This window comes from Podarcis gaigeae (genome assembly GCF_964106915.1).
Source record: "Podarcis gaigeae genome assembly, chromosome: 6".
NCBI classification, from domain to species: domain Eukaryota; kingdom Metazoa; phylum Chordata; class Lepidosauria; order Squamata; family Lacertidae; genus Podarcis; species Podarcis gaigeae.
In genome coordinates this window covers 60,612,330-60,625,080 of record NC_139682.1, presented here as the reverse complement: position 1 = coordinate 60,625,080, position 12,751 = coordinate 60,612,330, and the positions used below count along the sequence as shown (strand labels likewise).

The 12,751-nt window shown below is 40.2% G+C and overlaps 1 protein-coding gene across 26 annotated transcripts in view; it reads right to left on the bottom strand.

Moving 5' to 3' along the window:
- Window positions 1-1,265: 1,265 nt before the first annotated feature.
- Window positions 1,266-12,751, bottom strand: part of PATJ (PATJ crumbs cell polarity complex component) — a 153,737-nt gene continuing 142,251 nt past the window's right edge. For 18 of the 26 annotated variants that reach the window (XM_083742819.1, XM_083742838.1, XM_083742841.1 and 15 more), the window contains 3 exons: window positions 9,063-9,166; window positions 5,686-5,809; window positions 1,266-3,369 (listed from right to left, as the gene is read on the bottom strand). In XM_083742819.1, the coding sequence (XP_083598945.1) occupies window positions 3,223-3,369; window positions 5,686-5,809; window positions 9,063-9,166 (375 nt within the window). In that variant the 3' untranslated portion in view covers window positions 1,266-3,222. The remainder of the gene's footprint in view (window positions 3,370-5,685; window positions 5,810-9,062; window positions 9,167-12,751) is intronic. The other 8 variants (XM_083742828.1, XM_083742832.1, XM_083742826.1 and 5 more) reach the window with 1 other exon arrangement.

Below are 12,751 nucleotides of genomic sequence, written 5' to 3'. Positions count from 1 at the left end.
CATGAATAGCGCTTTTCGCACTTGAAAAATGAATTTTAAAATGGGCACTGGTGGATCCTGCTGCTCAGAAAAACTATCAAGACTGGATGCTTTTAACATTATGCACCTGGTCTCTGAGATATTTCAGCAGGCAGAAGTTCCTTGAGGGGGGGTATGCTTATTACCTAATGAGGAGTCATATTGCTGATCTTCAAATTGGCAAGAGCTTATTTCAACAGATTACATGCTTAATCTGTTCTGCATTAATCTGTTCCTATTGCCATTGGCTGCAAGATAACATTTGCCTACAAAGCAGTTTTAGCTTTCTTCTGTTTTCAGTGTTATTTCCAAGGGTCCAGCATATATGACTAGGTATGCCCTAGAACAGATTAATAACACAGTGGGATCTCAGTTTACGAACTTAATCCATTCGGGAAGTCTGTTCTTAAACCGACGCGCGCTTTCCCGGCCTCCAGCCGCCAGTGCCCTTCCACCGTTCAGCTTCTGTTCGTAGACCCAGGTAAAGTTCACTAACCGGAACACTACTTTTGGTTTTGCGGAGTTCTTATACCGAGTACTTCATAAACAGGGCTGTTCTTAAACCGAGGTACCACTGTATTCTTGCTGTGTTCAGAATGGACAATGCCATGGTGAGTTTTGGGCTGAATATAGCTACCCTACTCTGCAATGGTCTGAGATGGTCTACCCTCAAAGATGGATGGATTCCTGAATGCCCTGGGGGATTTCCCAGCTAATGTGGCTGGCACTCCTGTTAAGGCTCTTGTCTCACTGTGGGATGGCGAGTTGTGCTGAACACGTGACAAATGCTCCCAATTGGCCTTGCTTTCACTGTGGAGCATGTAGATCACCTTGGTATGGCAGTGATCTGCAAGCTATGAAATGGGAAAGTTGAAGATTAAGTGGTTTAAGGCCTGGCCAAGAGAGCATTGCTCCGACGCCCTCACAGGCCTGCTATAACAACTTGATACAATATTGTTTTTAATCTTGTGTTTTAATGCTATAACCCACCCTGGGATCTTAGTGTGAAGTAAAGAAAAAAAAGTAACAACTTAGCAAGGGACAAAATTGCTAAGAATCAACATGCTCAACATGTAGGAGCATTAGCCCATGCTCCTACATGATACTCATTTTTAAGCGTTTGTTCCAGGAGTCTATTATGCCTTTTAAGGAAAAATGTCATCTGGGATGTATCTGTTCTCTTCTAAAATAAAGTTAGGCTTCTGTGCATTGGTGCAATATTGACTCTGCTCCAGTATTCCTACAACTTTTTGCAAGTGAATTTTATTTCAAATCTTTGGAAGTCGTAAAACATTTTACTTTACTGCTATACATAAATGAACTATATGTTTTGTTACCTCCCACCCATAACACAGAAGTCAGCATTATTAAACAAACCAAAAGCCCATATACTTAAAAAAAAAAAAAAGCATAATGCAGGCTTCATTAAAAGAATTGAGGCACAATCCATTGGGAGCTTTTCCTGCCTTAAGCCCTGCCCACACCATGTTCAGACAGTTCCCATTCATCTCAACAGGGCTCAAAGCAAAGAGAACTTCCTAGCAGATTGTGCCTTTTTATCTTTTACATATAGCACTTACTTCCCTACCAGCTCAATTGCAGGTTGCAATGCAGTTTTTGGCAGTACTATATGTGGCACACAGAAGAGTGCAAATTATAAGCAGCAATCATGTGATCTCTGCCTGGAGCCACAGGGAGTGCAAAATATCTGTTATAGAAGCTCATCATTCTTTATATCAGAAACATATGCATAAAAGGGCAAAAGCTGGGGTCAAATTGAAAAGAATGGTAAGGAACTGTCAAATTGCACATTTTTGGTCAAAACTAAACTAGAACGATCAACAGATTTTGGTCACAATCCTTAAACAAGTCTAAAATGCTTTTTCAAGTTTAATTATGGGTGTGCAGTGTGAAATTCAGTATATGTTATCAAACAGAATGCCTCCAGCCTTTAAAGTGTTCTTCAGTTTTCTTCCTGGGACATTTTCATAGCATTTCTTAGAAATATGACTAGCATTAATCTGCACACTGATGTGTAGAAATCCTTTAAAATCTTCTTTCAGGCACTATTCAAGGAACACCCATGAAAGTATTCCAGTAGCTTAAAGCACTTTGTGATTAGCTAGATCCAAACATAGCACATAAAACAAAGACAGTAATCTTAACGAGACAAAACCACCTTTTCTTTGATTACTGCGTCACCTTTGACCAATTTAGCACATATACAATCAACATGAATGTTATTGCATTCTAATTGTATCATACAGTTTACATACATTCTACAGAAATTGCAGGCTTTAGATAGAAAATTGTCACTTTGTTTACTGATGACAATGACATTGTACTACATAAATTTAACTTGAGCCACCAGGTTTCTTTTGCTATATTGTCATTATAAATAATGTGTAGCCCTATTTCAAGTTAAGGTGCTTCCTTCTGCCTCTGTGCAATTAAGCTTTATACTGTACAAACCATCCCTATCACTGAACCAGCTTCCATGAGACAGCCCCTTCAAAAGGCTCATGCCTATCCATCTCAAGAATTTTTGGGAGCCAGCCTTTAAAACAATGGCACACACAAACTAAGGAGAGGCTGAAATTGACTTGTCATGATTGCCACTAACTTACAAATATCTATCCAGAGATATTAGACAGGGAGGGTTGACATTTCATGATTAGAACACAGTTTACAATTAATTTCCCATGGGAGAATCTGATATTTCATCATTTAGAACAGCAGTAATTGAATTACATTTTTAATGTTTTCTGGAATGGCTGGGGAAAAAAAGAATGAACATAAGTAAACCATGAATGAGATGAAAAGCCACTCTGTAGTTATCTCTGTGCATGAGATGGGATCCAACAATAAGCTAATTTCTTTCTTGTGTATAAGCTAATTTTTGTTTCAGTGACTTTACTTCCTATTGGTTGATGACAGTTCTGGGCAAAGCAGGAGCCAGGAAGCACATTCAAAGGAAACCAGGGATGAATGGGGTTGGGTGGGCTTAAGGATTTCACAATTAGCTTCAATGACTAGGCAAAACGCATATCTACAATGGATGTAAACAGCACAGGCAACATGATTAATGGTGTGCTAAATTTAGACAGAGTTGGGTTTTCATCCCACACAGGATTGTTTTATAGCAGCTCTAGCAATGCTCAGAAATAAATTGCATCCAGCCCAGATTGAATTTGCAGCAAAATCTCATGACAACACTGTTAGTGTTACAGTCCCTTTTTGGCGCTTCAGAATTGCTACAGCTTGCTCATGAGTCACGCCTTCCAGAGTCTCTCCATTAACTGCTAAAATCTGATCGCCACGCTTCAGTCTGCTGTCATCTGCAGCTGCTCCCTGAAAAAAAACCAGAAATGGCACATCAGAGGCCAAGCAATTTGATGGGGCTTAATTAAAGAAGAAGAAGAGAGAGAGGGTGGTTCTTAAAAAACCACCCTCAATGGTGACATTCCATTAACATTATTAATGCTTCTCGGAGCATTTGTGGCCAGGAACGCTTCAAACACTTCACAGATGATGAGGAAAGGGGGTGGAGAGAAGATTCTGCTCTAGACCAGACTGCCCCCACCTCCAAGATTAGGCGTGTCAATGGTACTCCCTGCCATTTTTGTTATTTTTTTGATAAAACCAAACAGAACAAGATCAAATCAACTGAATACTGATTACTAACTGTAATAAAGAGATTGAAGAGGAAATCAAGCGCACATGTAGGTGTGTGTGTGTCCCATATGCCATTAATGCTATAGAGGCACACATTAATTGCTCTAGACCTGGTTGGCTGCCAACTGGGCCATGCAATGTTTGGAAATGAGATCTTTCCATAAGGCTTGATGCACTTCTGGGAGCCTCTCAATGTGTGGGCCAGTTCTTGCATATTGCCTAAATGAGTACCAAGTATCCATAAAGTTGTCCTTTTGAGATTCACACACACACACACACACACACACACACATCTTGTGCTGCTGATTTAGCTTTCCAGAGATTGCTATCGGCCACACAGTGGCTAGCCATCTGCTTTTAGGAAAAGGCAAGGAGAACTTCCTTTGCTGCACTATTACTCAGCAGGCTGCTGTTAGCAGAAGCACCACTTTTCAAAAGATGTGTACTGATAGCCCACATAAGAACTCTGGAAGGAATAAGTCATGCATCATAGGATAAAGATTTGCACACATGGCTTCAGATCACAGACACACAGCTTGTTGAAAATGTGAACTGATGATGTAAAATTGTCCCACTTTTTTTTTTAACTAACACAATGCTGGCCAAGTAGGTCAGTGTTGGCAGCTTTGCAAGATGAGATAACTGATGTATACATATACTATTTGTGTCAGTTGCTGGGTGAATTGTTGAGTTGCTAGGTCACAACAGGAGCCCCCCTCAAGCATAGCATTCCAGGGGGCCATGGCAGGACTCCTGTTTTTTTTTTTATTAATGTCTAAACTAAGTACCTGAAGCTGTGCTAACCAGATTGCAAACAGTGTCCCATTTTCTAATACTCCCCTTTTAACTTTTTTTTTTCTTAAAAAAACTGATTGTGGGCATTTTTATATGTTCTCAGCTCTCCAATATTCCACATGCCTGTCAGTTTATAATTTCTTGACAGAGACATCTTTTTTTTTAATGTCTGTTTCGCATTTCAGATTCTGCACATCTAAGCAAAGATTGAAACAAGATATGCACAATGGGCTGTGCATAAAATTTGATGCAACCTTGTCATATAATGCCCAAAACTGTTCAGTTGGGAGTAAGAAACATGCAAATACGGAAAATAATGCAATGAACAAAGAATATGATACACCAGATCAACAAAGAGTAAAACACCCAGAAACAGGTACGTGAACACTTATTTGAATCTTTAAGTGGGAGAGGAACAATGGATACACCTGATGCCAGAGGTATCATGGTGAACTAGGAGTGACGATAAATGCACGGCTGCAATTAAAACGCATGGCTTTGAAAAATCAAAATAGCAGCTGTGTAAACTTCTCTCCTGGTAACAGTTGCTCGGGAAGGGATTTGCACTGGTACCAGAGTTAAACCTCCCTTTCCCATGCGCTGAGATCTCAATTCTGATCAGCTCCTCCCCACAGCTGCTATTTTAAAAAAACTTGACATGTTATCACACATTAATTGCTAATTGGACCTCAGACTGGTGCTTTTAAAGGGGCCTTCAGCATCTAACTTAGGAAAATGACTTGTCTTCATTCAAAAAATGAGAGCTTGAGAGCCCAACATCTTTCTGATGTGATAGAAGCTGAACTTTAAAGGGTGACTGTAAACACACCTTACATTTCAAAAACCTTTCCCACTAAGAACTGTACATTGTTAAGGGTGGGGAGTGGACTGTAGCTCTGTGAGAGCTAAACTACAGTTCTCATGACTTTTGGAGGAGGGTATGTGCTTTAAATGTATGGTGTGTACACAGCTGATGACATTCATTCACCTAGTCAATAGACAACTTTTAAATTTTTTTTAGCAACAGCCTGCTGGGGGTGTAGTTCCAATTTTCCAAGATATGGAAACTCACAGACTGCCCCCCACTTTCCCCAATCAAAGAGTGGCTTTGATCAAATTAAAATGAAATTAGTTGTTACAAATGTATTTTGAAGCAGCGAAGATACATGCATAGGTTCATCTTTTCTTGTCGATTACCTTTGCAAAAATGGTCTTGACATAAATAGGGAGGTCTCCATGGGGACTTCCATAGCCCCCTACAATACTAAATCCCAATCCATCTGAGCCTTTCTCCAACACAATAATCTTAGGCTGAGGTGATCTGGAAAACACAGCAAATGCCACTTAAAACAGAGCTTATTTAATAAGTGGAAAGGTAACCTAATTGAAACGGCTGCACACTGTCAGATCAATGGTGTGCATTGATCTAGTTGGCAGTAGCTCTACAGGGTATCAGGCAGAAGAACCTTTCCAAGCACTGATATTGGAAAGGCCAAGGTCTGAAATTCAGATCTTGTGTACACAAAGGACACGCTCCACCACTGTGCTACTGGGCTTTTTCACGAATTAGCTATGTGAGACTAGTGCTGGCTCTAGGTTTTTGCAGGACCTTTGTAAATATGTCCTCAGTGAGACCCCTCCTTCTCACTGATGGCAATACTGTCCAATCCTTTGCACTAACTTTCCCTCTGGGCCTAATCCTCTCAACTTCCCAAAGTTGCACTCTAACAAAGGCACGTGAAGGATACTGGTCTATCTCCTCAGTCTTCTCACTGCTTACATGCTGCGAGGGGGCAAATAAACAGACAATGACATCAAGGAGGCTGAGGAGGTTGACACTGGGTTCCTTGCTGGAGAAAATATTATTATTATTATTATTATTATTAATAATAATAATAATAATAATAATAATAATAATAAATTTATACCCCACCCATCTTGCTGAGTTTCCCTCAGGAAGTATAGGCCTCAGGCATCTGACTTACAATGGAACCAACAGCAGAAATGAGCCCCCCCCCCTTTAAGGAAATAGATAAAACACCAATTGCTAAATTGGAATGTTTCCAAGAAGACAGGGGAGTCATTTGATAAGAAATAACCCAGCACCATTCAATGAAACAGATGCAAAGAGTAATCTGAACTTGAGTTTTGGTGACTGGTGTTATCATGAATCAAAGCGGAGAAAAGACTAAAAGTAAAGCCAAAGAGAAACTTTATGGAGCATGCATCTAGAAGCTTTTTCAGGAAGAGTGGGCAAAGCTGTTCTTCGTTTAATTTCTCTAAGGGCAGATCATCTGGAATTGTAGTTGTCATAACTCAGCTCAAGCGAAAACGTAGCCAGATAAGGAGCAGAATCAACATGACAACACATCAGTGGAGGAAACACAGGAGGATTGGTTGTCACAAGTCAATCAGAATAATAATAATAATAAAACCCTCCAAATCTTCTGGCAGCTTGGAAGATTCACATTTGCATATTTTTGTGTTATTAGCAATTATATTCAAGACTAGCAGCTGAAAACAAAAATGTTTACATAATCTATCAAGGGAAGAGGCTGAGGACAGCCAAGCATTTCAACAGGTGCTCTTGAACAACAAAAGCATATCTAACCCTTGTTCCCAAAATAATAGAGATGGGATGTATCACTGGGTCTACTGACATACAGGCAGGATACTCCCCAGCCAAGCTCTAAAAAGAGCAGTGACCCTACCCAAAGTCTATACTAAGAAAAGGAGAATGGTACAACCCATACCATGTAGGAAATTGCTGCTTATATGCCTAATTTATAGGGCTTCTTTTAGTCATGAAGAAGGTCAAGAAGCAAGGTAGGAGACTGAGGTCCAACCCACCCACCCTGCAATGCCACTGAAATCCCCACTGATTTTCTCTTTCTCTTGCTGATATACTCCTCCCCTCCTCTCCTTTCACAAGGTCTAGAGATCACATGCTGTATGAAAAATTCTTCATTGTGCAATACTTATTCAGAATCACTGGATAAATACAACCCTGACATTATTCAGACTGAAAGATGTCACAAGGAAGCAGCAAAGGTAAGATGCATAAGGCAAGAGGTACATTAAGGAAAAAGACTCCCTAAGTAGAATAGAATAGATAATTTATTACGGTCGGAGACCAGCTTATAAAACACAATTGGACTCCCTAATTATTTCAATCAAATGGACAGGGTGGCATTTTACAAGGAAAACTCCAGTGCATTTGTGGATCTTGACTACAGAGAAAAGAATCATCTGCCCTTGGTATGACAATCTATTAGATTTATGCATGAAGACTGATACTGTACATGTCTATTCAAATGTAAGCCCCACTATGTTTGATTACTTCCAAGTAAGATGGTATAGATAGTAGCATAAATCTTTCATCCCACCGAATTTGGAAAATCTCACAACGTGTACAGTATTAAGCTACAATCCACCCCCTCTACAATCCATTTACAGTGGTGCCTCGCAAGACGAAATTAATTTGTTCCGCAAGTTTTTTCTTCTTGTGAGTTTTTCGTCTTGCGAAGCACGGTTTCCCATAGGAATGCATTAAAAATCAATTAATGCGTTCCTATGGAGACCGCTTGCCAGGCTGGCGGTGCGGAGAAGGGCTTTTCTCCCCACCGCAAGCCTTCAGCACAGGTACGGGAACAGAGGGGAAGGCGCACAGCGCTTCTCCTCTGTTCCCGGGGCTTGCGGTGGGAGGAGGGTTTTTCCTCCCCACGCCAACATTCAGAACAGCATTCTGAATGTTGGCGGTGGGAAGGAAAATCCTCCTCCCACCGCAAGTCTTCAGGACAGCCATCCGAAGGCTGGCGCGGGGAGAAGGTCTCTCCGGCCCACCGCCAGCCTTCGGAGGAGCCTTCCAAAGCCTGGCAGGGGGAGAAGGGCTCTCCGCCCCACCGCCAGCCTTTGGAGCAGCCTTCCGAAGCCTGGCGGGAGGAGGAGGTCTCTCCGCCCCACCGCCAGCCTTCGGAGGAGGTCCGAGCACAGTGGGGAAGATGCGCTGCGCTTCCCCGCTGTCCCAGAGATTTCCCTATGGGCTTTCGTCTTGCGAAGGAAGCCCATAGGGAAATTCGTTTTGCGAAGCGCCTCCAAAACGGAAAACCCTTTCGTCTAGTGGGTTTTCCGTCTTGCGAGGCGTTCGTCTTGTGGGGCACCACTGTATATGCATCTCCATTATTTCAGACAACATGGGGAAAAACCAAGATTTAGACACCAACACCTCAAATACTTTCTGATTCTCAACATACCATAACGAAATCACCCCAGCTAAACCATTCAACCAGTTTCACTAGCAGCCATACCTTCTGCTGCACCTAACTAATGGCAATTTTTGACAACAGCATGGAATTCAAAATTTTGGAGTTATGGAAGTTCAAATTGTTATGGCAACTTAAAAGCCTGTTAGCTATAGAAAGCAAGGGACAAATTATAATGCATGCTCAAAGTCCAAAGTAATTTGTTAAAACTATCGCAAATCCAAATATCAATGCCGTTAAACTGAGCATTTGCAACTTCTTCAGGGCAGTGTTTTGCTTGCTCTAGAAAATTTGAGTATCAGCACAACTTACTCTGGGTCTTCAGGATGGTTTTCTGTAGGTGGGCTAAAATTAGTGCTCGCAGTCATGCTCTCTAGCTGGCTGGCAATGGCACTGATGTTGGTGTCAGCTACAACCTGCAAGACAAAGTGAAAGTGACAAATCTAAACATATATCTTAGCTAGCATATTATCAAGCAGCAAATTCTATATTCTTAGAAAGCCACTTTTCCTAATTAAAAGGGAACTTTAACTGATGGGTGAATTGTGGAAGCACTCAAGACTGTAGCATTGTTAAAGCTAAGTGGATAAAGACATCATTTGTGCCTAGAGAGAAGGCTAATGAAAGCCATTTATATAACCTGGGACTCTGCTACATTAGTAAAGAAAAAGTGTTTTATATGTGTTATAACACTGTGACACCAGATGGCGCTGTGGAGTCCCACCTTTAGCCAACGTGATTTCCCATTATGAAGTTTACAACATGTTTTCCAGAAACACTTTTTGTTGTGTCTAGATTTAGCCCTATTCAGCTTTTCAAAAGAAAAGAAGGTATGTTTGCCCAGAAGTAAATCCCCCAAGTTAAATGAGATTTACTTCCAGTTAAGCATCTATAGGACTGCAGCCTGTATAAATGCACACATGTATGATGCTTATTTTTTTCTAGACTTGGAAGGCAAGTAAGATGAACATATTAAACTCCTACCCCTTTTGCCTTACCTGTATTCATTGCAAGAATGAATTAAGCTTTTTGCACATGCTATTTTTGGACACAAAAATTAGCAAATCAAGAAGGGGCTCAATAATGCTTACCTTGAAGAAGAGGAACAGCATTAGAAAATTATCTAACTACAGGGAGCTGGGTGTCAAATGACCACTCCTACAGGAGATTGTCTTGGCCAAAAGTCCTCTGTGGGGGTTTTCTTTGCCTCCCCTCTTTTTACTCTTTTGCATCTGTGTTGTTTTGCTGAAGGCTGCTTCTGTGAAAACTTGGATTGGTTTGGCCATAAATTGAGCTACTTACCAACTGGGGAGTAATAGGTTGGTTCATTTATAAGATGACCCAATGCAAGAATGGTGAAACATGCCCATCTCTAAAAGAAGCCAGCATGTCTTTTCACCCAATTAATATTACTGAGTCAGCTAATAAAAGGCTACTTTCTCCTCTGAGTTAAGTTGGTTCACAGAAGAGAAGAAATCTAGTGACATGGTCCAGTTTAGATATCCTTAACCCTCAGTGTTCTTAAAATAAATGGTCCAGATTTCAGAATCACAGGGTATTGATTAAACAGCAGATAATATTTTATATGCTTGTTCTGTCTTACTCATAAGGCAGAATAATACTATAATTTTCCAGTAGGATGGGAAAACAGCTAAAATGCTCGTGCTTTGTGATTAAAAACAACAGCAAAACCTGGCAGGAGGACATATCTATATTCACCCATCTGTGGCTGGCAGTAAGAGCATATCAAAGTTCAACAACCTTGCAAAAAGCTTCCCCTTATCTCATTACTACACCTGCAGACAACTGATTAAATTAACTAGCAGCATCCAAACAGCGAGGAGGGATGAAATATTCCCCCAGGATCCTAATCTCCCATTTGCAAACAGCATTAACCAACTCCTTTGCCATCCTGCCCCAGGACATATCGACTATAAAGCTTTCCACACCAGTGGATACAATTATCTGACCTTTCATAGCCAGTGACTATGAGGTGGTTTAGCAGATAATAGAATTACTTAATGATGTGTCACTCATGATTATCAAATTGATAGGATGAGTTCACTTCTGTGGTGTGGATTCATCAATGGGCAAATGAGAAGTACATTTATTTAAAATGAAATATAACCATTTCCTATTCATCACATCCATTTTTTTTGCTGATCTGTTTGGATACAGGAACGTAAACAAGACAAGTTGCACAATGACTCTTAAATGTCTTTTCTACAAAAAAAGATTATTTTTGGTAGAAATTTTAATTTTAATGCATATTTAATGCAAAAATTGAAAGTGAATAAATAACAATCAATTAAAATATGTGCATTGTATTATTTTTGTAGGTAAATTATTATTAAATAAGAACCATACTGCAGGGGGGAGAGGTAGCCTTTTAAAAGATGAACAACTGAACAATCTGCTTTTCTGGAAGTGTTGATATAAACAGACATGTAATGAGTAACAGACATGTCATGAGCAAGTATATTTAATCTTGCATCCCCATAGAATCTGGTTTCCTGCCATTCTAAAATAATACTGTTCTTATTTTGGGGACAGTGTAGGTACAGTATAATCACAATACTTCTGGTTGACAGCAGTAGTATGGTCATATGCCCAGCTCATGTCAGTGCTATTTTCTATTAACTTTCAAAGATGCAAACAAATGTCACTTCACTGTTTATTAACAACTATGGCATCTGCTCATAAAGTTCACCATCCAACTTCGGCTGGGATTTTTATTCTGGGCTTGTTCATGCGGTGATAATGGCGACCTCAGTTGCATTAGATTGGCTGTATCTAACAAAATTATTTTTGTTAATTTGCCAAGTTTCAATATTTTAAAATCTTGCTTAGAACCTGTTACTATTATTAGAACTTATTGCCCTGAGCACAGGCAGGCCTTACCTTATCAGATTAACTTCAACAAAATCTACATAAGGCAGATATGGATATGTTCCCCCAAAGTCACTTCCATTTTTCTTTTCCAACTAACATTCTACATTCCATGGCTACTGAGCAGGTAAAGCCCTCTTTGGGCTCTTTTCTTAAATGGAGTTTTGCCCCTTACATTTTTTAAAAAAAATATTCTGTAAAGTTCTGCAAACATTTGGGTTTCCCTGAGAATCCTGATAGATCTCCTTCTCCAGTGGGCCCCATTTTGGCTACAATCATGGCAGCATTCACTATATGGAGTGAGTCTAACATAACCTCAGATAGCAGCTTTAATTTTGCCAGTTTACCATTTATTGCACTAGCAAAGGCATTTACAGATAAGACAAGAACTAGAACAGGGGCAGATTAGGGATGTTTTTAAATCCCATTTATATTCCTCCTGGAATTTGTGGTTTTGCATTCCTCTTTCTTGTGGAGTGGCACCAGTGAATTAGAAATTTGACTTTCTTCTGTTTTGCTATGCATTCATAACATTTATGGTTCCACTCCCATATGGGTTATTGCTGAGAATGAACGCTTGTGTGAATTGCTTAAATCTGGGAGTGGGTGGTGGTGTGGTATTTAAAAGCGTTTAACTCCCTGCCCCATTATTTCCTTCCTTAGGGCAATGTGTATGACCCAACCCCTTTATCACGGCAACACTGTGAAATAAGTTTGGTTTTATTAAGACCATGCCCATATATATTTTTTTAGATGAGCTGTAAGCATGTTCATTAGCTCTACTAAGAAAATAAATGCTTTTCCATACAAACACGAAGGGAGTGCATCTTACTAGATAACACACCTTTTCCCTTCCTCCTGCCAAATTAAGATGATAGATCAATTGTACTATCCAAGTACTGCCACTTGGTTGATAACCAGCCATATATAGCAGTTCAAAAGAAGCAATGCTATTTCTTGTGCCCCCCTCCTGCTTTGAAGAACAAATAAGGTTAACATGATGGGCAGCTCCATCAAACCTATGTAGCAAGAGGAGGGAATTTGGTTTTGTTTAAAAAGTGACAGAAACTGAAAGCCTAGATGATTTTTCATGTACAGCAAGAAGTCGTTCC